Source organism: Oncorhynchus tshawytscha, linkage group LG16, assembly GCF_018296145.1.
Source record: "Oncorhynchus tshawytscha isolate Ot180627B linkage group LG16, Otsh_v2.0, whole genome shotgun sequence".
Lineage (NCBI taxonomy): Eukaryota > Metazoa > Chordata > Actinopteri > Salmoniformes > Salmonidae > Oncorhynchus > Oncorhynchus tshawytscha.
In genome coordinates, this window is record NC_056444.1 from 74,464,734 (window position 1) to 74,492,321 (window position 27,588).

The 27,588-nt window shown below is 45.0% G+C and overlaps 1 protein-coding gene across 2 annotated transcripts in view; it reads right to left on the bottom strand.

Moving 5' to 3' along the window:
- Positions 1–27,588, bottom strand: part of LOC112235473 (retinoic acid receptor gamma-A) — a 113,279-nt gene that overhangs the window by 37,567 nt on the left and 48,124 nt on the right. The window contains exon 1 of one of the 2 annotated variants that reach the window (XM_042299625.1): positions 20,465–21,201. The exons of the other annotated variant lie outside the window; for it this stretch is intronic. Within the exon in view, the coding sequence (XP_042155559.1) occupies positions 20,465–20,609 (145 nt within the window). The 5' untranslated portion in view covers positions 20,610–21,201. Of the gene's footprint in view, positions 1–20,464; positions 21,202–27,588 lie in introns of those variants that run through there. 2 annotated transcript variants of the gene reach the window in all.

The window sequence follows — 27,588 nt, forward strand, 5'->3', positions numbered from 1 at the left end:
CAACTGTTCCCATAGGAGAACCCTCTGAAGAACCCATTTTGATTGCAGGTGAAACCATTTTGGGTTCCCTGTAGAACACTTTCTACAGATGGTTCTACACAGAACCCAAAAGGATTCCACCTGGATCCCAAACGGGTACTCCTATGGGGACAGCTGAAGAACCCTTTTGCAACCCTTTTTTCTAAGAATGTTCTGACACTCCAATACATTTACTTTTGTCTCTCAGCAATGTAATCAAAATAATCCCATACAGGGCTTTTCCGTTTTTCGACCAACCACTGGTTTTGGGTTTGCTGCCGCCATTGATCACGCTCCGTGCGTGCCCTTGGGATTTCTTCCATGTTACCGTGCATTTCCACAAGCTAGCCCTATTTATATTGCCATCTCCTGTCAGAATGTTCCTGCCAGATTCAGAAGTTCGAAAACCCCATTAGAAGAAAATGCCTGAAAACCCCATTAAATTTTTGCCCCAAATTTACTAAATAGTTTTTTCATTTTTTATTTAGTCACATTTTTCATTTACTATAATAACCTTGGTGTGCGACAAAGACATGTAGAGGCCTTGGTATACTTCTATTAGACATATACTAGGTCAGTGCAGGAATAGTAGACAAACATTTGATAGAAAGTACAGGCTAAAAATAACACACATCCCAGATCCAATGCTGGTTATGTAAGACTTGTCTGGTTGGCTGTATGTGGTGGTTGGACCTGGGTGCAAATGAGAAGATGTAAATCTACCTGTGTGTGTGTGTGTGTGTGTGTGTGTGTGTGTGTGTGTGTGTGTGTGTGTGTGTGTGTGTGTGTGTGTGTGTGTGTGTGTGTGTGTGTGTGTGTGTGTGTGTGCGTGTGCGTGTGTGGGTGCGTGCGTGCGTGCGTGTGATGTGTGTGTGTGTGTGTGTACGTCCGAGTGTGTGTGTATGTGCCCATAATCCAAATCCCTAGCGCTGGGACTGCTATGTCAGATCCACAGCCAGCCAGAGAGGGTTAGGGTTAGGCAGGACTTCCCAGGCTAGATTCCACAGTCCCTTGCTGGAATCCAGCTCTGTGCTGTCATGACAGCTTATAGCCTGTCTACAAGCAGTGTCACACTGTAAAGTGTTAATACAATAGATCGGCCTGTCAGTCTAATCACCATAACCTGTATGGGCCCCAGTCACCTCACATGCACTGACTAGCCTTGTCTTCTTAGGGCTCAGACACAATAGAGTTTGTTGGTGTTTGTTGGCTACTTAGCACGCATAAAAATAGTCTGTCCTCGGTTGCAACACTCACTACCGAGTTCCAAAATGCCTCTGGAAGCAACGTCAGCACAATAGTTGTTCGTCGGGATATTCATGAAATGGGTTTTCATGGCCGAGCAGCCGCATACAAGCCTAAGATCACCATGCCCAATGCTAAGCGTCGGCTGGAGTGGTGTAAAGCTCACCTCCATTGAACTCTGGAGCAGTGGAAACAAGTTCTTGGGCGTGATGAAACACACTTCACCATCTGGCAGTCCGACTGACAAATCTGGTTTAGGCGGATGCCAGGAAAATGCTACCTGCCCAATTGCATAGTGCCAACTGTAAAGTTTGGTGGAGGAGGAACAATGCTCTGGGGCTGTTTTTAATAGCTCGGACTAGGCATATATTGACATGCTAGATGCTTCTGTGCTTCCAACTTTGTGGCAATAATTTGGGGAAGGCCCTATCCTGTTTCAGCATGACAATGCCCCCGTGCACAAAGCAAGGCCCCTATATTAATGATTTGTCGAGATTGGTGTGGAAGAACTTGACCGGCCTGCACAGAGCCCTGTCAGCAACCCCATCGAACACCCTTGGGGTGAATTGAGGCAGGCCTAATTGCCCAACATCTGTGCCCAACCTCACTAATGCTCTTATGGCTGAATGGAAGCAAATCCCTGCAGCAATGTTACAACATCTAGTGGAAAGCCTTCCCAGACGAGTGGAGGCTGTTATAGCAGCAAAGGGGGGACCAACTCCATATTAATGCCCATGCCCGTTCATCCACGTGTCCACATACTTTTGGTCATGTAGGGGTGGCAGGTAGCCGAGTGGTTAGAGTGTTGGGCCAGTAACTGAAAGGTTGCTAGATCGAATCCCCAAGCTGACAAGCTAAAAATCGGTCATTCTGCCCCTGAACAAGGCAGTTAACCCACTGTTCCTAGGCCGTCATTGTAAATAAGAAATTGCTCTTAACTGACTTTCCTAGTTAAATACAGGTTTAAAAATAAATGTAGTGTAAATTAAATTGATGTGCTGGAAAGTAATAGAAATAAGTTGAGAAAAAAAGTAACTAAAAGAAATGAGTTTTATTCTCTTATGAATCAATTTGGTTCCCCTGTCTTGAATGTAGAAGTTATATTTTGCAATCCCCCAAAATAAATGCGATCTCTTTAAGGAGATGTTGAGTCAGTGAATCAGGTTGTCTCCATGGTAACCAGAGACTCTTTCTGTCTTACATGCCTTCAAACTACCGTAAAACCCTTAAGCATGCCCTTACCTAAGGAAAATGTTTGAGAGGCCCTAAACGTTTGAGAGATCCTGGATCAGCCAACCAAGATGGCATAGCAGTTGGAAGTGTGTGTTTGTTTTTGTCTTATCCCGTTTAAATAGCAGGACTTTATATCTACGAACTAAATATACTTTCCTGCAACCCGTCTCACCCAATGTGGTATGGATCTGCTATTTTTATTCCTAATTACTGAAACTTCCATCAGGAGCTAGCCAGCTAACTAGCTACTAGTCTTTGTTAGCAATGGCTAGCGGTCTTCACTTTTTTCTTGGTCAGCATCCAGCATTAGCTCAGACAACACCTGCCAGTCTGCACAGCTCGAAATCAACCCAAAGCATATCGGACTGCTTCTCTCTACCACATCACCAGATTCCTGCCACTCTGGATCATTACACAGGATCATCGCAGCTAGCTAGCTCCAAACGAGTGGCTACTGTTAGCTAACGCTTCTGTCCCGAAGCAAGCATCAGCTAGCCTTGAGCTAGCCTCGAGCTAAACCCATATACCAGCTAATTCTAGGGCAACAATACCTCTTTTGCCAGTTGACCTGGACCCTTTATTGTCGAAACGGAGCCCCGCCAATCTATCACTACTGGACTGCCGTCGTGATCGTCCAATGTGGTCTCAACAGGCTATTCTGTTACGATGTCGCCGAAGAACAATCTACTAGACCCAGCCTGCTAGCTTTTCTGAACTCTGTGTCCTCTGCTCGCCTAGCGTAGTAGTGACTACTGAACGGCACCCTGACTCACCTATTGCTGCTCTTTTGACCCTATGATCACTCGGCTACACTGATGATGCCCCCTGGACTGTTTCAATAACACGGTACCTCATTTTGTTTACCTGTCGGCCCCAGTCTCGAACTCAGGTCCTGAATGTAACTAACTGACCCGCTCTGCCCATTCATCGCCATTTAACCGTTGTTGTCTTAGCTCTCCTGATCAACACCTGTGATGGCGTTATGACACTCTCTAAGGTCAATATGCCTTGTCTACTGCTGTCTTGGCTAGTTCTTATTGTTTTATTTCACTATAGAGCCCACAGTCCCACCCAACATTCCTTAGATAGCTCTTTGTCCCACCCCACACATGCTAAGACCGCACCTGGCTTAACTGGTGCCTCCAGAGACGAAACCTCTCTCATCGTCACTCAACACCTAGGTTTAACTCCACTGTACTCACATCCTACCATACCCTTGTCTGTACATTATGCCCTGAATCTATTCTACCACGCCCAGAAATCTGCTCCTTTTATTCTCTGTTCCCAACGCACTAGACGCCCAGTTCTTATAGCCTTTAGCCGTACCCTTATCCTACTCCTCCTCTGATCCTCTGGTGATGTAGAGGTTAACCCAGGCCCTGTATCCCCCAGTTCCACTCGTATTCCCCAGGCGCTATCATTTGTTGGCTTCTCTAACCGTAAAAGCCTTGGTTTCATGCATGTTAACATCAGAAGCCTCCTCCCTAAGTTTTATTCACTGCTTTAGCACACTCCACCAACCCTGATGTCCTAGCTGTGTCTCAATCCTGGTTTAGGAAAGCCACCAAAATTCTGAAATTTACATCCCCAACTAAAACATTTTCCACCAAGATAGAACTTCCAAAGGGGTGGAGTTGCAATCTACTGCAGAGATAGTCTGCAGAGTTCTGTCATGCTATCCAGGTGAGTGCCCAAACAATTCAAGCTTCTACTTTTAAAAATCCACCTTTCCAGAAATAAGTCTCTCACTGTTGCCGCTTGTTATAGACCCCCCTCAGCCCTAAGTTGTGCCCTGGACACCATATGTGAATTAATTGCCCTCCATTTATCTTCAGAGTTCGTACTGTTAGGTGACATAAACTGGGATATGCTTAACACTCCAGCCATCCTAAAATCTAAGCTAGATGCCCTCAATCTCACACAAATTATCAAGGAACCTACCAGGTACAACCCTAAATCGGTAAAAATGGGCACCCTCATAGATATCATCCTGACTAACCTGCCCTCTAAATACACCTCTGCTGTCTTCAACCAGGATCTAAGAGATCACTGCCTCCTTGCCTGTGGCTGTAATGGGTCCGCGGTCAAACGACCACCCCTCATCACTGTCAAAAGCTCCCTAAAACACTTCAGCGAGTGAGCAGGCCTTTCTAATTGACCTGGCCTGGGTATCCTGGAAGGATATTGAACTCATTCTGTCAGTAGAGGATGCCTGCTTATTCTTTTTTAATTATTTTTATTTTACCCCCTTTTTCTCCCCAATTCCGTAGTATCCAATTGTTACTAGTTACTGTCTTGTCTCATCGCTACAACTCCCATACAGACTCGGGAGAGATGAAGGTCGAGAGCCATGCATCCTCCGAAACACAACCCAACCAAGCCGCACTGCTTCTTAACACAGCGCATCCAACCCAGAAGCCAGCCGATCCAATGTTTCGGAGGAAACACCGTACACCTAGTGACCTGATCAGAGTGCACTGCACCCGGCCCGCCACAGGAGTCACTAGTGCACAATGAGACAAGGATATCCCTACCGGCCAAACCCTCCCTAACCCGGACAACGCTAGGCCAATTGTGCGTCACCCCATGGACCTCCCGGTTGCGGCCGGCTGCGACAGAGCCTGGGCTCGAAACCAGAGTCTCTGGTGGCACAGCTAGCACTGTGATACCTAGGTGTCTGGTTAGACTGTAAACTCTCCTTCCAGAATCACATTAAGCATCTCCAATCCAAAATTAAATCTAGAATCGGCTTCCTATTTCGCAACAAAGCATCCTTCACTCATGCTGCCAAACATACCCTCGTAAAACTGACTATCCTACCGATCCTTGACTTTGGCGATGTCATTTACAAAATAGCCTCCAAAACTCTACTCAGTAAATTGAATGTAGTCTATCCCATCGCCATTCATTTTGCCCCATATACTACCCACCACTGCGACCTGTATGCTCTCGTTGGCTTGCCCTCACTTCATATTCGTCGCCAAACCCACTGGCTCCAGGTCATCCAAAAGTATTTGCTTGGTAAAGCCCTGCCTTAGCTAAGCTCACTGGTCACCATAGCAGCACCCACCTGTAGCACGCACTCCAGCAGGTATATTTCACTGTCATCCCCAAAGCCAATTCCTCCTTTGGCCGCCTTTCCTTCCAGTTCTTTGCTTCCAATGACTGGAACGAATTGCAAAAATCACTGAAGCTGGAGACTCATATCTCCCTCACTAACTTTAAGCATCAGCTGTCAGAGTAGCTTACCGATCATTGCACCTGTACACAGCCCATCTGTAAATAGCCCACCCAACTACCTCATCCCCATATTGCTATTTATTTTTCTGCTCCTTTGCACCCCAGTATCTCAACTTGCACGTTCATCTTCTGCACATCTATCACTCCAAAGTTAATGCTAAATCGTAATTATTTCGCCACTATTGGCCTATTTATGCCTTACTTCCCAAATCTTACTACATTTGCACATGTATTTAGATTGTATTTATATTTTTCTATTGTGTTATTGACTGTACGTTTGTTTATCCCATGTGTAACTCTGTGTTGTTTGTGTTGCATTGCTTTGCTTATCTTGGCCAGGTCGCAGTTGTAAATGAGAACTTGTTCTCACCTGGCCTACCTGGTTAAATAAAGGTGAAATAAAATACAAAAATAAATACAACACCCTTAAACAATTCCCTTAGGTAAGGGAACATTATTCCTTAAGGTAAATCCTTAAGGGAAATACTTAAGATGTTTAGATGCAACCGGGCTTTGATGATTAGTTGACAAGTTGAATCAGGTGTGCTTGTCCGAGGCTACAATAAAAATGTGTACTGTTGGGGTACTCGAGGAACGGAGTTGGGAACCACTGGCCTACTGTACAGTATCATGGCATTAGGCTTATGGGCATCTGCAATGCACCCCTTGACACTGTGCATCTGAAGCAGAGAATAGCTTAACTCACACACTGTTTACAATATTGTTGGGCTATATGTTCTCAATTTAAAAACCATACCAGTAGACAATGTACTGTATATGAGGCTAATCATTACACTACATTTTGTACATGCCTTGAGCTGACATTAAATTGTTTAGTCAAATCCAATCCTTGTAATCTAGGCAGTGAAATGTCTGGAAGCAGGAAATGATAGGATCCTTAGCTTAAAACATACACACAACCACTACTACCAATTTCCATGACAGATACTTTTCTCCCAGAAAGTCTGAGTGGCACTTTGAGGTGGTACTGTGATAATGAAGATGGTTTGCCTAGGACTAATACAACAATTACATTGTCTATGCTAAATGTGTTAAAATTGTAAAAGAAAGAATAGGTAGGCCATAAGAAATACATTTTATTCAATGGGGAAACGCAACAAAGAGATAACACACACAATACTTTTCATTTCACCCATACATAATATAGCCTATTATTAAAGTACAGAATGTTTACAATATCAGAAACAATACTATTTACATGTTCCAAATTGCATTTATATATATTTACTGTGTACATAAATATAAATTACAATGAAACTGTGTTTCTGTTTAATCAGCAGTTATTTGTCTAACTAAGGGATGTCGTAGAAGTAGAAACGGATGCTGGTGCAGCAGCAGTGGGAATCCACAGTGGGAATCCACAGTGGGAATCCAGTCGACATGGTGTCTTGATAGAGGTCAGTTGGTGAACCTACAGCAGTACATAAACAAATCAAAAGTCCACCTGATGTCACAATATCACTTCTTCAGGTCACCTGTACCATCAGGGCTCTTAATTGTTAAGTGTCAAAAAAAGACTAAATCTATTGTTGGGCTGGAACAACCAATAGTCAACAAAGCAGGTTGTCCTATCCCATTGAGGCCTTTGTCCTATGCTGTAATGTCCATTCATTTTTCCTCTTATGAATAAAGTTCTCAACAAACTAGCATTGGTTCAGTGCCAATGGAGCTTTTTGGGAAAATAATGTCCTCCTCCAGGCTGTACAATTGGAGTCTCCCCTTTTTCGTAGGACGAAATTAGATGGTTTTAAATCAAATCAAAATCAAATCAAATGTTATTTGTCACATACACATGGTTAGCAGATGTTAATGCGAGTGTAGCGAAATGCTTGTGCTTCTAGTTCCGACAATGCAGTAATAACCAACAAGTAATCTAACTAACAATTCAAAAAAAACTACTGTCTTATACACAGTGTAAGGGGATAAAGAACATGTACATAAAGATATATGAATGAGTGATGGTACAGAGCAGCATAGGCAAGATACAGTAGATGGTATCGAGTACAGTATTAACATATGAGATGAGTATGTAAACCAAGTGGCATAGTTAAAGTGGCTAGTGATACATGTATTACATAAGGATGCAGTAGATGATATAGAGTACAGTATTTACGTATACATATGAGATGAATAATGTAGGGTATGTAAACATTATATTAGGTAGCATTGTTTAAAGTGGCTAGTGATATATTTTACATCATTTCCCATCAATTCCCATTATTAAAGTGGCTGGAGTTGAGTCAGTGTCATTGACAGTGTGTTGGCAGCAGCCACTCAATGTTAGTGGTGGCTGTTTAACAGTATGATGGCCTTGAGATAGAAGCTGTTTTTCAGTCTCTCGGTCCCAGCTTTGATGCACCTGTACTGACCTCGCCTTCTGGATGATAGCGGGGTGAACAGGCAGTGGCTCGGGTGGTTGTTGTCCTTGATGATCTTTATGGCCTTCCTGTAACATTGGGTGGTGTAGGTGTCCTGGAGGGCAGGTAGTTTGCCCCCGGTGATGCGTTGTGCAGACCTCACTACCCTCTGGAGAGCCTTATGGTTGTGGGCGGAGCAGTTTCCGTACCAGGCGGTGATACAGCCCACCAGGATGCTCTCGATTGTGCATCTGTAGAAGTTTGTGAGTGCTTTTGGTGACAAGCCGAATTTCTTCAGCCTCCTGAGGTTGAAGATGCACTGCTGCGCCTTCTTCACGATGCTGTCTGTGTGAGTGGACCAATTCAGTTTGTCTGTGATGTGTATGCCGAGGAACTTAAAACTTACTACTCTCTCCACTACTGTTCCATCGATGTGGATAGGGGGGTGTTCCCTCTGCTGTTTCCTGAAGTCCACAATCATCTCCTTAGTTTTGTTGACGTTGAGTGTGAGGTTATTTTCCTGACACCACACTCCGAGGGCCCTCACCTCCTCCCTCCTCACCACCTTCGTCTCGTCGTTGTTGGTAATCAAGCCTACCACTGTTGTGTCGTCCGCAAACTTGATGATTGAGTTGGAGGCGTGCGTGGCCACGCAGTCGTGGGTGAACAGGGAGTACAGGAGAGGGCTCAGAACGCACCCTTGTGGGGCCCCAGTGTTGAGGATCAGCGGGGTGGAGATGTTGTTGCCTACCCTCACCACCTGGGGGCGGCCCGTCAGGAAGTCCAGTACCCAGTTGCACAGGGCGGGGTCGAGACCCAGGGTCTCGAGCTTGATGACGAGCTTGGAGGGTACTATGGTGTTGAATGCCGAGCTGTAGTCGATGAACAGCATTCTCACATAGGTATTCCTCTGGTCCAGATGGGTTAGGGCAGTGTGCAGTGTGGTTGAGATCGCATCGTCTGTGGACCTATTTGGGCGGTAAGCAAATTGGAGTGGGTCTAGGGTGTCAGGTAGGGTGGAGGTGATATGGTCCTTGACTAGTCTCTCAAAGCACTTCATGATGACGGAAGTGAGTGCTACGGGGCGGTAGTCGTTTAGCTCAGTTACCTTAGCTTTCTTGGGAACAGGAACAATGGTGGCACTCTTGAAGCATGTGGGAACAGCAGACTGGTATAGAGATTGATTGAATATGTCCGTGAACACACCGGCCAGCTGGTCTGCGCAGGCTCTGAGGGCGCGGCTGGGGATGCCGTCTGGGCCTGCAGCCTTGCGAGGGTTAACACGTTTAAATGTTTTACTCACCTCGGCTGCAGTGAAGGAGAGTCCGCATGTTTTCGTTGCAGGCCGTGTCAGTGGCACTGTATTGTCCTCAAAGCGGGCAAAAAAGTTATTTAGTCTGCCTGGGAGCAAGACATCCTGGTCCGTGACTGGGCTGGTTTTCTTCTTGTAGTCCGTGATTGACTGTAGACCCTGCCACATACCTCTTGTGTCTGAGCCGTTGAATTGAGTTTCTACTTTGTCTCTATACTGACGCTTAGCTTGTTTGATAGCCTTGCGGAGGGAATAGCTGCACTGTTTGTATTCGGTCATGTTACCAGTCACCTTGCCCTGATTAAAAGCAGTGGTTCGTGCTTTCAGTTTCACACGAATGCTGCCATCAATCCACGGTTTCTGGTTAGGGAATGTATTAATCGTTGCTATGGGAACGACATCTTCAACGCACGTTCTAATGAACTCGCACACCGAATCAGCGTATTCGTCAATGTTGTTATCTGACGCAATACGAAACATATCCCAGTCCACGTGATAGAACCAGTCTTGGAGTGTGGAATCAGCTTGGTCGGACCAGCGTTGGACAGACCTCAGCGTGGGAGCTTCTTGTTTTAGTTTCTGTCTGTAGGCAGGGATCAGCAAAATGGAGTCGTGGTCAGCTTTTCCGAAAGGAGGGCGGGGCAGGGCCTTTTATGCGTCGCGGAAGTTAGAGTAACAATGATCCAAGGTTTTTTCAGCCCTGGTTGCGCAATCGATATGCTGATACAATTTAGGGAGTCTTGTTTTCAGATTAGCCTTGTTAAAAGCCCCAGCTACAATGAATGCAGCCTCAGGATGTATGGATTCCAGTTTGCAAAGAGTCAAATAAAGTTCGATGTGTCATCGATGTGTCTGCTTGGGGGGGAATATATACGGCTGTGATTATAATCGAAGAGAATTCTCTTGGTAGATAATGCGGTCGACATTTGATTGTGAGGAATTCTAAATCAGGTGAACAGAAGGATTTGACTTCCTGTATGTTTCTGTGATCACACCACGTCTCGTTAGCCATAAGGCATACGCCTCCGCCCCTCTTCTTACCAGAAAGATGTTTGTTTCTGTCGGCGCGATGCGTGGAGAAACCCGCTGGCTTCACCGCCTCCTCTGTTTTTATTCAAGACAAGGCCGTTTTTTAAAATCTGTTTTGTATTTATCTGTGTCAGCAAAGTAGGCCTAGTCTAGCCCGTGACTTGTCATATTAAAAAATATTTTTGATATGTCTCCAGTCATATAAATTGTAGTAGAATTGCATGAAATGTGTTTATCAATGGCCACATTTTTCCTGTGCAAAGAAAAATTAAATGATGACTATCCAGTCAGCTCATCACATTAGGAATAGTAGGCTTACATTAATCTGAAAATGTGATGATAGATATTTGCAATGCTTTATTACAAAGGTGCATTTCCCCAAAACTTGAAACTGACGCGCTGCCGCCTATGAGGGAGACGAGACGCAAGACTACAAGCTATTTAGCTAGCTATGGTTGGCTAACTTGGTCTTATTGTCAACACCTGGTTGGCATAACTTAAAACAGCTAAACTAAACTAAACTCGAAATCGATCAGACTTACCAGTGATGAAATGATCGGAGCAGACCCTGTACTGACAGCTGTCTGAGTTCAGGTCTTCACTGACAAAAATATTTTTTAGCTTTCTGATAGTTTTGAGTCTATATCCTTGGTGTTTCATGATTGCGGGGAATCTATAATTAAAAATAAATAAATAAATAAATCCCTTTGTCTTTTCTGCCTGGTTAGAGCAGCCAAATACTGCCAAGAAATAGACCATGCAGCTTGGGGTAGTTTGATGCGGTGGTCTTCCAACATGGCCGCCAGGAGGCATCATACGTCACCTGCCAACTGTCTACATCAGCATGGTACAATTCAATGTCTATAGTTCATTCTAACATGTTCTATTTAAGCTGCTTTTCAAAGCAAAAGTTGAATTGAAAACATTATTGGCATTGTTGAAATCGATTTTCATAAGGGCAAGCTAGGACTGATGGTTTGGTTAGCTAAACTTGCGAGTCTGTTTGATTGGTTACCAAGATATTTCTGCCTGCAAATGAACACATTTCTAGTGGTTAAATTATATCCATGGTGTGAAAGGGATAATGACCTCAGGGCTCTGTGCGTTCTCGGGAAAATAATGCAACTCTGTGGAAGGTTATTCGACTCTGCTAGCGCATCATGGAACACACCTTCCATGTCTTTCATTATTTTACATAGAACACATATAGGCCTTCATTGGTTATCCCTTACATATTCTGAGAACATACAGTGCCTTCAGAAAGTAGTCACACCCCTTGACCTTTTCCACATGTTACAGCCTGAATTTAAACCGGATTACATTGAGATTTGTGTCACTAGTTTACACAGAATATCCCCTAATGTCAAAGTGGAATTATGTTTTTAGAAATTCTTACAAATAAATTAAAAATGAAAAGCTGAAATGTCTTGAGTCAATATTAATGACACTTTGGATGGTGTATCAATACACCCAGTCACTACAAAGATACAGGCGTCACTTCCTAACTCAGTTGCCGGAGCGGAAGGAAACCGCTCAGGGATTTCACCATGAGGCCAATGGTCACTTTAAAATAGTTACAGAGTTTAATGGCTGTGATAGGAGAAAACTGAGAATGGATCATTGCAGTTACTCCACAATATTAACCTAAATGGCAGACTGAAAATAAGGAAGCCTGTACAGAATAAAACCATTTCAAAACATACATCCTGTTTGCAATAAAATAAAACTGCAAAAAATGTGGCAAGGAAATGAACTGCATGTCCTGAATACAGAGTGTTACGTTTGGAGCAAATCCAACACAACACAACACTGAGTACCACTCTTCATATTTTCAAGCGTGGTGGTGGCTGCATCATGTTGTGGCTATGCTTGCCATCGGCAAGGACTAGGCAGTTTCTTTAAGGTACATTGGAAAAGAATAGAGTTAAGCACAGGCAAAATCCTAGAGGAAAACCTGGTTCAGTCTGCTTTCCAACAGACAATTGGATATAAAAATCACATTTCAGCAGGACAATAACCTAAAGCACAAGGCCAAATATACACTGGAGTTGCTTACCAAGATGATGTTGAATGTTCCTGAGTGGCCTAGTTACAGTTTTGACTTAAATCGTCTTGAAAATCCATAGCAAGACTTGAAAACGGCTATCTAGCAATGATCAACAATCAACTTGACAGACCTCAAGAATTTTAAATAGAATAATTTGCAAATATTGTACAGTCCAGGTCTGCAAAGGTCTTAGAGACTTACCCAGAAAGACTCACAACTGTATTCCCTGCCAAAGGTGATTCTAGTGACTCAGGGGGTTGAATACTTACGTAATCAAGATACAGAATATTTGTTTTTTCTTTCACTTTGACATTACATTGTTTTTTATTTAAATCAATGGATTTTTTAAAACAATTAAATCTATTTTAACCCCACCTTGTAACTGTCACGTCCTGACCATAGAAGGCCTTTATTTTCTATGGTGGAGTAGGTCAGGGCGTGACTGGGGGGTGCTCTAGTTTATTATTTCTATGTGTAGTCTAGTTTTTGTATTTCTATGTTGGCCTGGTATGGTTCCCAATCAGAGGCAGCTGTCTATCGTTGTCTATGATTGGGGATAATATTTAGGCAGCCTTTTCCCACCTGTTGTTTGTGGGATCTTGTTTTTGTATTGTTGCTTTTGAGGCCTACAAGGCTGTACGTTTGTTTGTTTGTTTCTCTTTATTGTTTTGTCACAGTTAAATAAATTATGATGAACCCAAATCACGCTGCGCCTTGGTCTACCCATTTTGACGTTACAGTAACACAACAATTTAAGCCTTTTTACTTGCACACATTCATTTGACATGAACTTGTAGGGATCAACAGGGTTTATGTATGTCATCACAGCACAGAACTGGCTGACTAGTACACATACCTGCTGCTGCCCTGACGTCATCCCCACAGTGACTGTACGTACATATCCCAACCAGATGTCATGGATAACAGGCACCATCCGTACAACTAATCATGACGCTTACAAAACATTAAACAGGCAAAGTGTCAATACAGGACTAAGATTGAATTCTACTACACCGGCTCTGACGTTCGTCGGCTCTGACATTCGACGTTCGTCGGATGTGGCAGGGCTTGCAAACTACTATGGACAACAAAGGGAAACCCTTTGGAGCTGCCCAGTGACATGAGCCTACCAGATGAGCTAAAAGCCTTTTATGCTCGCTTTGAGGCAAGCAACACTGAAGCATGCAATGAGAGCACCAGCTGTTCCGATGTGAGCAAGGCCTTAAACAGGTCAACATTCACAAGGCCGCGGGACCAGACGGATTACCAGGATGTGTACTCAGAGCATGCTCAGACCAACTGGCAAGTGTCTTCACTGAAACTTTCAACCTCTCCCTGATCAAGTTTGTAATACCTACATGTTTCAAGAGGTCCACCTTAGTCCCTGTGCCCAAGAAAGCGAAGGTAACCTGCGTAAATGACTACCGTCCCATAGCACTCATGTCGGTAGCCATGGAGTGCTTTGAAAGGCTGTTCATGGCTCACATCAACACCATCATCCTGGAAACCCTAGACCATCATCCTGGAAACCCAACAGATCCACACATGACGCAATCTCAATCGCACTCCACACTGCCCTTTCCCACCTGGACAAAAGGAACACCCATGTGAGAATGCTGTTCATTGACAACACCATAGTGCCCACAAACCTCATCACTAAGCTAAGGACCCTGGGACTAAACACCTCCTTCTACAACTGGATCCTGGACTTCCTGACGGGCCGCCCCCAGGTGTTGAGGGTAGGCAACAACACATCTGCCACTCTGATCCTCAACCCTGGGGCCCCTCAGTGGTGTGTGCTAAGTCCCCTCCTGTACTCCCTGTTCACCCACGACTCTGTGGCCAAGCACAACTCCAACACCATCATTAAGTTGGCTGACGACACAACAGTGGTAGGCCTGATGAGACAGCCTACAAGGAGGAGATCAGAGACCTGCCAGGACAACAACCTCTTCCTGAATGTGAGCAAAACAAAGGAACTGATCGTGGACTACAGGAAAAGGAGGGCCAAACAGGACCCCATTAACATCAATGGGTCTGTAGTAGAGCGGGTCAAGAGTTTCAAGTTCCTTGTTGTCCACATCACCAATGAACTATCATGGTCCAAACACACCAAGACAGTCATGAAGAGGGCATAACAACACCTTTTCCCCCTCAGGAGACTGAAAAGATTTGTCATTGGTCTCCAGATCCTCAAAAAGTTATACAGCTGCACCACCGACCGTAAGGCAATACAGAGGGTAGTGCGTATGGCCCAGTACATCACTGGGGCCAAGCTTCCTGCCATCCAGGACCTATATACTAGGCGGTGTCAGAGGAAGGCCCAAAGAAATTGTCAAAGACTCCAGTCACCCTAGTCATAGACTGTTCTCTCTGCTACCACACGGCAAGCCGGTACTGGAGCGCCAAGTCTAGGTCCAAAAGGCTCCTTAACAGCTTCTACCCTCAAGCCGTAAGACTGCTGAACAATTCATCAAATGGCGCCCCAAACTATTTACATTGACACCCCACCCCCTTTGTTTTTACACTGCTGATACTCACTGTTTATTATTGATGCGTAGTCACTTTACCCCTACCTACAAATGAACTAGACTAACCTGTACCCCTCCACATTGACTCAGTACCGGTACCCCCTGTATATAGCCTTGTTATTGTTATTTTATTGTGTTACTTTTTATTTTATTTTTTACTTTAGTTTATTTGGTAACATTTTCTCAACACTATTTATTGAACTGCATTGTTGGTTAATGGCTTGTAAAAGTAAGCATTTCACCTCTCATGACAAATAACATTGGATTTGATTTGACACACTACCCACCCACCCACCACACACTCACCATCGCTCCTAACCATCCCTCCTAACCAACCAACCAACCAACCCACTATCTATTCACAGTCCTGCCCCCTCAGGCATTCTAATATTTTAATTGAATCTTTTGTAATTATAATGAAATAACTGCAGAGTTCCATTAGGAAGAGATAATGATCTGCAGTTCCATTAGTAGAGAGAATGATCTGAGCTGCTCGGTGTGACAGTGGTCACAGGAACCACTTAGTAGTCTGTGGCTGCGTCCCAAATGGCACCCTATTTCCTATATAACCCCTATGGGCCCTGGTCAAAAGTAGTGCACTATACAGGAAATAGGGTGCCATTTGGGACGTAGTTGTCTTGCCCTCCAAGCCAGAAAGATATAGCGCCTGTTTCAATTAGCTCATCAATTCACATTGAACAGCACATTAAGGGAAAACAAAGAGGTTTGTGTGTGTGTGTGTGTGTGTGTGTGTGTGTGTGTGTGTGTGTGTGTGTGTGTGTGTGTGTGTGTGTGTGTGTGTGTGTGTGTGTGTGTGTGTGTGTGTGTGTGTGTTTTGATTAATAAAGTGTTATCTGTTATTACCACATAACATGATTGTGAATATATTGACATTAAGGGGGATATCAAAGTCAAAACAATCCAAATAGGCCAAGGTACAGTTAGACAGTAAACATGACTCTGTTGGTTACTATAATACATCAAATATATTAGCAATAAGGCACGAGGACGTGTGGTATACGGCCAATATACCACGGCTAAGGGCTGTTCTTACGCACAATGCAACGCAGAGTACCTGTACACAGCCCTTAGACGTGGAATATTGGCCATACACAAACCCCAGAGGTGCCTTATTGCTATTATAAACTGGTTACCAACATAATTAGAGCAGTAAAAATAAATGTTTTATCATACCCATGGTATACGGTCTTAGGTGACCCTATCACCATTCGGGGCTCAAACCACCCAGTTTATAACTCCTGAGTGGCGCAGCGGTCTAAGGCACTGCATCTCAGTGCAAGAGGTGTCTCTACAGTCCCTGGTTTGACTTCAGGCTATATCACATCCGGCTGTGATTGGGAATCCCATAGGGCAGTGCACAGTTGGCCCCGAGTCATCCGGGCTTGGCCGTCATTGTAAATTAGAATTTGTTCTTAACTGACTTGCATAGTTAAATAAAGATTAAATTAAAACTTTTTTTATGATTAAAAAACATGACCCCTTTTCTAATACTACAGTATGAGATGATAAAGCTACCGCATGAGAAGATTAACATGACAACTGAAGCAAAAGGCAGGAAATCTTTTTTACATCATCATTTGGCATCTGGTACACATTTTGCTATCATTGACGTATGAATAAACTATTATCGTATGACTAAATCATTATCCTTTTCCTGTCCATAAATTAGAAATCAATTGCGTTAATCCTTCCAAGCACAGTAACATAGCAAGTGAAGGAACAGCTCATCAAACGTTCTTCATATCATCAAATGTCATCTAGTATGACAGTTGAGTAATTTCTAGCTTATTGACAAATGTCTAAATCATTTTACCATTTTCCTTTCCATGCAGCCCTGATGTATTAGTTCCAGCTACATAACATCAGACACTTAAACAGCAGTCGGCTACACAATAACAGCCATTTAAGAGGCTCTTCTCTCCTCCTTCTCAAAAGGCAGACAAGGACACCACACATGTTGTGGTTCTGACATTGGCCAGCCCACAGCCTCTCTGTAACCTCTGACATTGGACAGAAAAGCAGCAGTCTCCAACCACCAGACAGAAAACAGAAAAGCTGATCATGACCACACACTAAAACTCCCTTTGATTCAAAACAGATTGAGACAAAAAGCAATGACATTGAGAAAACCCAGGAAATTCAAAACCTAACCCGCTGATTTCCAGATTTGCTTCTGAGTAAAAATTGTTTTTAAAGCATGACATATGTACGTCAGAATTGTAATAAAATCACAAAAAAATAACTCCACAACGAATCCCCATGTTGGTAATGTTTAGATTGCATATAGAGAACAATTGCATATAGTTGTGGGGGGCTGTTTAAAAATCTTTGATAAAAATATGTTAAAATCTTTATTTTCTCTGATTTTAGAGTCCTCCCTCAAACAGAAATAAACTCACAGAATATCTAGGCCAAATGTAAGGAATGGTGTCACACTTTAAGCAGCTGACTGGGACTCAAGACTCAAGAAGTCCTGATTGTTGTTAATGCTATGAGAGCAGAGCTGAGTAGAGGAGCTCTCCTAGCTGAGTGTCTTTACTTTGCTTGCTGCTAGTTCCCTGGTTCATGTGTGTTCCAAATGGCACCCTATTTCCTATATAGTGCACTACTTTTGATCATGGCACATAGGCCATAGCCATAGGGCTCTGGCCAAAAGTAGTGCACTATATAGGGAATAGGGTGCCATTTAAGACACAGGTCAGTGTGCTCTGCAGCTGGCCAGGCCTAATGAGAGATCAGACTCAAACATCAATTCATCTGCCTCATTGTAGAGGACAATGAGGGCCAACTGGTTCAGTAAGGAGAGATATTATGGCCGCTCCTCGTGTGGGATAGGGTCACCTTATTTACTAAGACTAAACACAGAAAGACTAAAACAGTACACAGCACACACAGAAGCACAGATGCGCACACACACACTAGCACAGAAGTACACACACACACTAGCACAGGTGCACACACACACACTAGCACAGCAACACCAACTGATTGATCGTTCGTTCTCTTTGATTTCCTGTTACAAAGAACACAAATACAATAACTTTGGGACCTGATTGGCTACGTTTTAAATGGTTGTGTGGGTCGGTGAGAGCGGTGAGGTCTCTGACTAAATAAACAAATATTTTGTTATTATCAGAGCTCCTTGGCTGGCTGTAGGAGAGAGGAGAGGAAAAAAGAGCAGAGGAAAGGTGAGAAGAGAAGAGGAGAGGAAAGGAGAGTAGAGGAGAGGAGAGGAAAGGAGAGAAGAGAAGAGGAGAGGAGAGGAGAGGTGAGAAGAGAAGAGGAGAGGAAAGGAGAGTAGAGGAGAGGAGAAGAAAGGAGAGAAGAGAAGAGGAGAGGAGAGGAGAGAAGAGTAGAGGAGAGGAGAAGAAAGGAGAGACGAGAAGAGGAGAGAAGAGGAGAGGAAAGGAGAGTAGAGGAGAGGAGAAGAAAGGAGAGAAGAGAAGAGGAGAGGAGAGGAGAGAAGAGTAGAGGAGAGGAGAAGAAAGGAGAGAAGAAAAGAGAAGAGGAGGGGAGAGAAGAGTAGAGGAGAGGAGAAGAAAGGAGAGACGAGAAGAGAAGAGGAGAGGAGAAGAGAGAAGAGAAGAGGAGAAGAAAGGAGAGAAGAGGAAAGAAGAGGAGAAGAAAGGAGAGAAGAAAAGAGAAGAGTAGAGGAGAAGAAAGGAGAGATGAGAAGAGGAGAGGAGAGGAGAGCAGAAGAATGGAGACCAGGAAAGAAAGAAGAAAGCAAAGCAGAAGAGGAGAGGCTGGTCTGCATGGAGTCCCCCTCGGCCTCCCTTGTCCTGACAGGGCATCTGTCTTCATTAAAGAGAGCCCAGTGTGTATGACAGCCACTGAAACGCTGGTGTCTTCACGAGTAATGAAGACAGATGACTGCCCCCAAGATCCAGTAAAAAGGAACAAAAAAGCAGAAGGTTGAACAAATCAAATCTGAAAAACAACCCTCAGTGTGAACACAACACAGCGTCTGGGTTACAAAAGGACTTTAAAAAACTAAATAGGAACACATGAACAGAAGCAAGCAAACGTGTTGTTTGTGTGCAACAACTAAACTAGCTAGATTGTTCGTAGTTTGATGGTGTGTTGTGTATTTCTTCTTGCTTGTATCATTTCTGGCTTGCTCCCTAGAAGAGAACCACACACCCCCACTCCTTCTTTCTCCCAGCCACACAGGCCCCCTGGACGCCTATGGAAATTGACCCAAGTTTTGTCTATCTGAGACAGGCCTGTTGTTAGAGCCAGAGTAGTGTCTGAAGTCTGGAAAGGAGGGAGCGAGGGAGGAAAAATGTGAACACTGACACAGAAAAAGAGAGAGAAAAGAAATCTGGCAAGACCCTTTGGCTCTTCTGAAGCCTAGCAACATTCCAAGTTACTAATTTATTCATAAATTTATCCATTAAATAATTCATCTACTGATTAATTTATAGCTATTTAGCTTGAGAGAAAAATCCTTACACACAAACATAAACACCAACAATACCTCCAACTAAAAACACAGGGAGCACAGAAATGTTTTTAGAAAACTGATTTTTATGTCTACTTTATATTTAAAAAAAGACTAGATTCAAAACCCATTGTAGTCTCCACATGGAAAGCACTAGTAGCTGTCACAGAGGCGATTGTGAAGGGAACAAGACCAATGTAATGTGGATGGCTGACATTTTGTCAAAAGTGTCAGGCTTCTCCCTCTCTCTCTTCCTCTCAATATTTCATCTGTACTTTCTTACTCTTTTCTGTTTTGTATACAGAACCTAACCTACCCCACAAGGTCAAAACTCAGGTGGTTGGCATTGTCACAGTGAAACCTGAACCTGTAGTGAGCATTGTCACAGTGAAACCTGAACCTGTAGTGAGCATTGTCACAGTGAAACCTGAACCTGTGGGTTAGCATTGTCACAGTGAAACCTGAACCTGTGGGTTAGCATTGTCACAGTGAAACCTGAACCTGTGGGTTAGCATTGTCACAGTGAAACCTGAACCTGTGGGTTAGCATTGTCACAGTGAAACCTGAACCTGTGGGTTAGCATTGTCACAGTGAAACCTGAACCTGTGGGTTAGCATTGCCACAGTAAAACCTGAACCTGTGGGTTAGCATTGTCACAGTCAAACCTGAACCTGTGAGTTAGCATTGTCACAGTCAAACCTGAACCTGTGAGTTAGCATTGCCACAGTGAAACCTGAACCTGTGGGTTAGCATTGCCATGGTGAAACCTGAACCTGTGGGTTAGCATTGTCACAGTCAAACCTGAACATGTGGGTTAGCATTGCAGCCACTCAGAAATCAAACAAACACACACACAGAGGCTAGCATATTATATCGTAGCATTAGCTAGTTGTCCCTGGGTAGCTAGTGCAGCTGTCCCAACAGGCTCCAGTACCAGGACATGCAAACAGGATGCCATTGACTTACATTGAACGCTGGCACTGCCGGTCCAAGCGAAGGGGTCCAGCCCTGCGAAGAAGGGGCTCGCCTTCCGCAGCATGCACGCACCCCGGCTGGTGACATCATATAGCTGGCGTGGGCCCATCCCCAGAGCTTCCATACAGTCAAACATGGTGGTGGAGCTTTCAACCTCCTTTTACTGTACCCCCTCCCTAGTCCCTACCTCCTGAGAACACACAGGTTAAACCTGCTGCTGTACCCCCCCCTTCCTTGTTCCTGGAGTAGTTAGGTCACCTTACCGTAGTACAACAACAACAACAACAACAGTAGCAGCAGTGAAGGTCCCGGTTCAAACCCTTGTGTTGATGTGTTGCTGCTACCTTCTCCTTCCTTCCTTCCTTCCTTCCTTCTCCTTCTCTCTCTCTCTCTCTCTCTCTCTCTCTCTGCCGTTTGTTCTATCCTTTCCTGCTGGCACTTCAGTTTCTATACCTTCTTTCCCTTCCCCTCAGCTGGAATGCAGGGCTGGTTCCTGCCTGGCTGTATATCTGTAGCTGAATGTGCTGTTCTGAGTTCAGTGTTGCTCTATCGTCTCCCCCTGCCCTAGGGCGAGCTGCTCCCTGTCTGCTGTAACAGACCTAAATAACAGCTCCCTCTCTCTCTCTCTCTCTCTCTCTCTCTCTGTCTCTCTCACTCTTTCAGCTCTCTTTCTTTCACTGCTGCATCCCAGACACATACTGCACAGCGGAGCGAACCAACTGCCTCAGACTGAGAGAGGGGGGGGTAGAGAGAGAGAGAGGGGACACAGAGGGAGGGGGTGGAGAGAGATTGAGAGAGAGGAGGAGGGAGGGGAAGAGGAGGGGAAGTGGCCAGAGCCCCGTGCTGCTAGGCGGGGACTGATTTGTTAGAGGACAAAACTTTATTCCATTCTTCTCTCTCCTCTCCTCTCTTTTTGTCCCAGCTTTCTTTTGTTTTTCATATTTCAGCCCGAATGCAAACAAACACAACCCCTCCCCTCCTCTGCCCTATTCAGATCCCTCTTGGTTCTCTCGATTTGTCTTTACACTGCACCTCCCCCATTACCCCTGCAGTAAATATGAGCCCCCTCCCTCCCTCCCTTAGCCCCGTCTCTAATCATAACCATATTAAAGTCTGGGCAGGCAGAGAAAAAGGCAGCCACAGAGACGGAAAGAGAGAGAGGGAGAGAGAGATTTTATTTTATTGGCCCAATAGTTACATCATTAAAATAACAAACTTTACTTTATTTTAACAGACCTAGAAAGTTAGAACCAAGCCCCCCTCGTTGTCCACAGTACATAGAACCCCCTGACGCCCCACACCCATACAAAGTCCCCCAGACATCTCAACAGCCCCCATATACATGCTGAAGTGTGAGCTGAGCTCACACCAGCCCCAGCAGTACAGCTCTGGGGCCTGTACACCCCGCCCCCTGCATCCCAACATGTAGTTTACTAGGCAGCCCCTTCCCCTGTTGGCTATGCTATACCTAGGCCCTCCAACATATAGGTCTACAGTCAGCCCCAACCCTCTACAGTCAGCCCCAACCCTACAGTCAGCCCAAACCCTCTAGAGTCAGCCCCAACCCTACAGTCAGCCCAAACCCTCCAGAGTCAGCCCCCACCCTACAGTCAGCCCTGACCCTACAGTCAGCCCCAACCCGACAGTCAGCCCCAACCCTACAGTCAGCTCCAACCCTACAGTCAGCTCCAACCCGACAGTCAGCCCCAACCCTACAGTCAGCCCCAACCCTACAGTCAGCCCCAACCCTACAGTCAGCCCCAACCCTACAGTCAGCCCCAACCCTCTAGAGTCAGCCCCAACCCTACAGTCAGCCCAAACCCTCCAGAGTCAGCCTCAACCCTCCAGTCAGCCCAAACCCTACAGTCAGCCCAAACCCTACAGTCAGCCCCAACCCTACAGTCAGCCCCAACTCTCCAGAGTCAGCCCCAACCCACCAGTCAGCCCAAACCTTCCAGTCATCCCACACCCTCCAGTCAGCCCCAACCCTACAGTCAGCCCCCACCCTACAGTCACCCCCAACCCTACAGTCAGCCCCAACCCTACAGTCAGCCCCAACCCTACAGTCAGCCCCAACCCTACAGTCAGCCCTAACCCTACAGTCAGCCCCAACCCTACAGTCAGCCCCAACCCTACAGTCAGCCCCAACCCTACAGTCAGCCCTAACCCTACAGTCAGCCCCAACCCTACAGTCAGCCCTAACCCTACAGTCAGCCCCAACCCTCCAGTCAGCCCCAACCCTCCAGTCAGCCCCAACCCTCCAGTCAGCCCCAACCCTCCAGTCAGCCCCAACCCTCCAGTCAGCCCCAACCCTACAGTCAGCCCCCACCCTCCAGTCAGCCCCAACCCTAAAGTCAGCCCCGACCCTCCAATCAGCCCCACCCCTCAAGTCAGCCCCCACCCCACAGTCAGCCCTAACCCTCCAGTCAGCCCCAACCCTCCAGAGTCAGCCCCAACCCTCCAGAGTCAGCCCCAACCCTCCAGAGTCAGCCCCAACCCTACAGTCAGCCCCCACCCTACAGTCAGCCCGAATTCTTCAGTCAGCCCCAACCCTACAGTCAGCCCTAACCCTACAGTCAGCCCCAACCCTACAGTCAGCCCTAACCCTACAGTCAGCCCTAAACCTCCAGTCAGCCCCCACCTTATAGTCAGCCCCAACCCTACAGTCAGCCCCAACCCTCCAGTCAGCCCCAACCCTCCAGTCAGCCCCAACCCCCAGTAGCCCCAACCCTCCAGTCAGCCCCAACCCTCCAATCAGCCCCACCCCTCAAGTCAGCCCCCACCCCACAGTCAGCCCTAACCCTCCAGTCAGCCCCAACCCTACAGAGTCAGCCCCAACCCTCCAGAGTCAGCCCCAACCCTCCAGCCCCCACCCTACAGTCAGCCCCCACCTTACAGTCAGCCTTAATCCTCCAGTCAGCCCCAACCCTACAGTCAGCCCTAACCCTACAGTCAGCCCTCACCCTACAGTCAGCCGTAAGGAGGCCTTATACACCACCTACCCAGGACAGAGAGAGAGAGAGAGAGAGAGAGAGAGAGAGAGAGAGAGAGAGAGAGAGACAGAGAGACAGAGAGACAGAGAGACAGAGAGAGATAAAGACAGAGAGAGAGATAACATTGTGCTGAACCCAGAAACCAGATGCCAGGCTAAATCCTTCCCCTTTGTCTATGTGTTCCAGGGAACAGAAAATGGGCAGGAGCGTTCAAGCTCTCTCTCTCTCTCTCTCTCACACACACTCTCTCTCTCTCTCTCTCTCACTCTCTCTTCTTCTCATTCTATCATTCTCTTTCTCTTTCTCGCTCTTTTCTTTATCTCGCCCTCTCTCTCCGGCAGTGCTTTAACTGTGAAGAATGAAAGCTTGCATTGCTCAATCCCCTCTGTGCATTAAGTCAGATAAATACCCTCAATAAATACACATACAAACACGCACATACACACAAGCACCCCCCACACACACACACACACACACAAACACACAAACACACACACACACACACACACACACACACACACACACACACACACACACACACACACACACACACACACACACACACACACACACACACACGCAAACACACACACACACACATCTGACCTCCTTCAAGTCCTTCAATTTAACTGAAGCTCGAAACAAAACGAGAGACGTAGGAAATTAAGAGAGGAAAATGAATATAAACAGGGAATGTAACGCTTTTTATGAAGTACATACAGTGCTTTCGGAAAGTATTCAGACCCCTTCACTTTTTCCACATTCTGTTACATTATAGCCTTATTCTAAAATGATTAAATTTGTATTTTTCCTCATCAATATCCCATAATGACAAAACAAAAACAGTTTTTTATTTTATTTTTGAAGATGTATGAAAAAATACAACTGAAATATCACATTTACATAAGTATTCAGACACTTTACTCAGTACTTTGCTGAAGCATCTTTGGCAGCGATTACAGCCTCAAGTCTTCTTGGGTTTGACGCTACAAGCTCGGCACACCTGTATTTGGGGAGTATCTCCCATTCTTCTCTGCAGATCTTCCCAAGCTCTGTCAGGTTGGATGGGGAGTGTCGCTGCACAGCTATTTTCAGGTATCTCCAGAGATGTTTAATCGGGTTCCTCTAGGACATTCAGAGACTTCTCCCGAAGCCACTCCTGCGTTGTCTTGGCTGTGTGCTTAGGGTCATTCTGTTGGAAGGTGAACCAGTCTGAGGTCCTGAGCGCTCTGGAGCAGGTTTTCATTAAGGATCTCTCTATACATTGCTCCGTTCATCTTTCCCTCGATCCTGACTAGTCTTCCAGTCCCTGCGGCTGAAAAACATCCCCACAGCATGATGCTGCCACCATCATGCTTCACCGTAGGGATGGTGCCAGGTTTCCTCCAGACGTGATGCTGCCACCACCATGCTTCACCGTGGGGATGGTGCCAGGTTTCCTCCCGACTTGACACTTGGCATTCAGGCCAAAGGCTTCAATATTGGTTTCATCAGACCAGATAATATTCTTTCTCATGGTCTGATGACCTTTGGGAACTCTGGAGCTCTGTCAGAGTGACCATCGGGTTCTTGGTCAACTCCCTTCTCCCCTGATTGCTCAGTTTGTCCGTGCGGCCAAAGCTCTAGGAAGAGTCTTTGTGGTTCCAAACATCTTCCATTTAAGAATGATGGAGGCCACTGTGTTCTTGGGGACCTTCAATGCTGCAGACGTTTTTTGGTAGCCTTCCCCAGATCTGTGTCTCGACACAATCCTGTCTCGGAGCTCTACTGACAATTCCTTCGACCTCATAGCTTGGTTTTTGCTTTGACGTGCACTGTCAACTGTGGGACCTTATATAGACAGGTGCCTTTCCAAATCATGTCTAATCAAATTAATTTACCACAGAAGAACTCCAATCAAGTTGTGGAAACATCTCAAGGATGCACCTGAACTCAATTTCAAGCTGTTCTTGTCTATTAATGTTATTTATCATGTTTTGTGTGGACCCCAGGAAGAGTAGCTGCTGCTTTTGTAACAGCTAATGGGGATCCTAATACAATACCAAATACCAGAAATAGCAAAGGGTCTGAAAACCTATGGAAATAAGGTAAATTATACATGTGTCATTATGGGGTATTGTGAGTAGATTGATGAGGAAAAAATGTAATTGAATCCATTTTAGAATAAGGCTGTAAACGTAACAAACTGGAAAAAGGGAAGGGGTCTGAATATTTCAGAATGCACTGTACATATAATGCTTTAGGTCAGTGTCATAACACATTTTAAGTGTACCATAAGGCATTATAAATGACATACTGTTCTTATGTACTTCATAGGAAGTGTTGCCAAAATACTCATGTGAACATGGAAGAAGAAGACGAAGAAGGTATTTCTATAACGTCACTAATAGAAGACGTGTCATCCTGCAACAATTGAAAGGTAAGTACACAGACACAGAAGTCACAATAGTTATGCCTTACATCCAAAACCACCCGTCCACATTCTTTACTGGGAGATTCATTGTCCCTTCACCTCACTACAGCTTTCTTCCCTTAGAGCTTTCAAAGACACCATGCAACCCTGCTCTACAAACAGAATGCTTTACAATCAAAGTCTGTGGTCCAAATGGAACCACATTCCTATATAGTGCACTATATAGACCATATGGGGCCATTTGGGATACAGCTAAAATGATGTGTAGTAAATAAATAGCATATCAATAATCCATAAAAAAGACTGACACTGGTTCAACTGTTGAGCAGTAGACAGACACTGGCTGGTTGTCCATTAATAAAACAAACATCTGAATACAATAAAATGGGAGGAGGAAAAGGAGGAGGGATTCACCATAGCATGTGTTCTGGCTCTGTGCCCTCCCTACCTGCTGAAATTCCATATTCACCCGTCAGACTGGTGGAAGTGGTACGACCATTTCCTGTCAATCTGGCTGGCTGGCTGGGCTCCCTATATAAACACAAACACACACTGCCTGGGCTGTCTCACATGCACACATACACACACACACACACGTGCAGAAACACGTACAGGCACACACACACGTACGCACGTGCAAACACACACACGCACACACACACATGAAAAGGGGTATCAGGAATAATGTTGATTAAATTGTTCATTGATTTAAAGCATCTTCCATATTTGGGGGTATCATTTATTTTCCTATGTTGGCAGGATGAGTGTACACACACACTCACAGCCAGAGCGGAGAGCCTGAGCACAGACACACACGAGCACAGACACACACACACACGCACACAGATGCACACACATACATACACACTCTCTTTAATAGCCCTTTTGTTGCAGTAGCAAACAGTTAAGAACATTAGTAGTTATTGTCTCTTTCCTCATATAATTGTCATGTCATAAAGCAGGAGAGTTTGTGACAGGAACTAGAGAACAGTAGGGTGGTGATAGTGCAGAGGAGTTCTCTTCAAATATACATGAAGGAACCTATACTTTTACAGGACACAACACAAAGATAACAGTCAATACATAACCTATATGTTTTCTAGTAGTTTCATTTTACAGACATTCTTAGAGTTTGAAAGGTCACGTTTTGGAATAGCATTTTAGCTAATGAGCAACTTTACAAGTGCTAACTACTTTTTAGATACTTTGCAACTACTTAGCATGTTAGCTAACCCTTCCTCTAACCCTAAACTTAACCTAACTCCTTACCTTAACCTTAACCCTAATCCCTAGCCTAGCTAACGTTAGCCAGCTAGCTAACATTAATGTTAGTTACCTAGCCACCTAGCTAGCATTAGCCACAGCAAATTGAAATTCGTAACATATCATATGTTTTTAAAATTCATAACATATTGTACTTTTAGAACATTTGTAGCATATTGCACGTTTGCAAATTCGTAACATATCATGAGAAATGGATGATGGACATCCACAAATTAATAAATACAGTACCATGCGAAGCGTAAGATATCATACTAAATGGAATGTCTCAGATTTACGTACGGAATAATACAAAATGCTCTGAGACCAGGTTGGTCAAACAGGCAGAAACATGCCAAACCATCCACATATCTGAGGGTTGACGCTGACTAAAATCATGTTGTCATCTATGAAAGAATGAAGTAATAAATGTAGTCATCCCCAACACA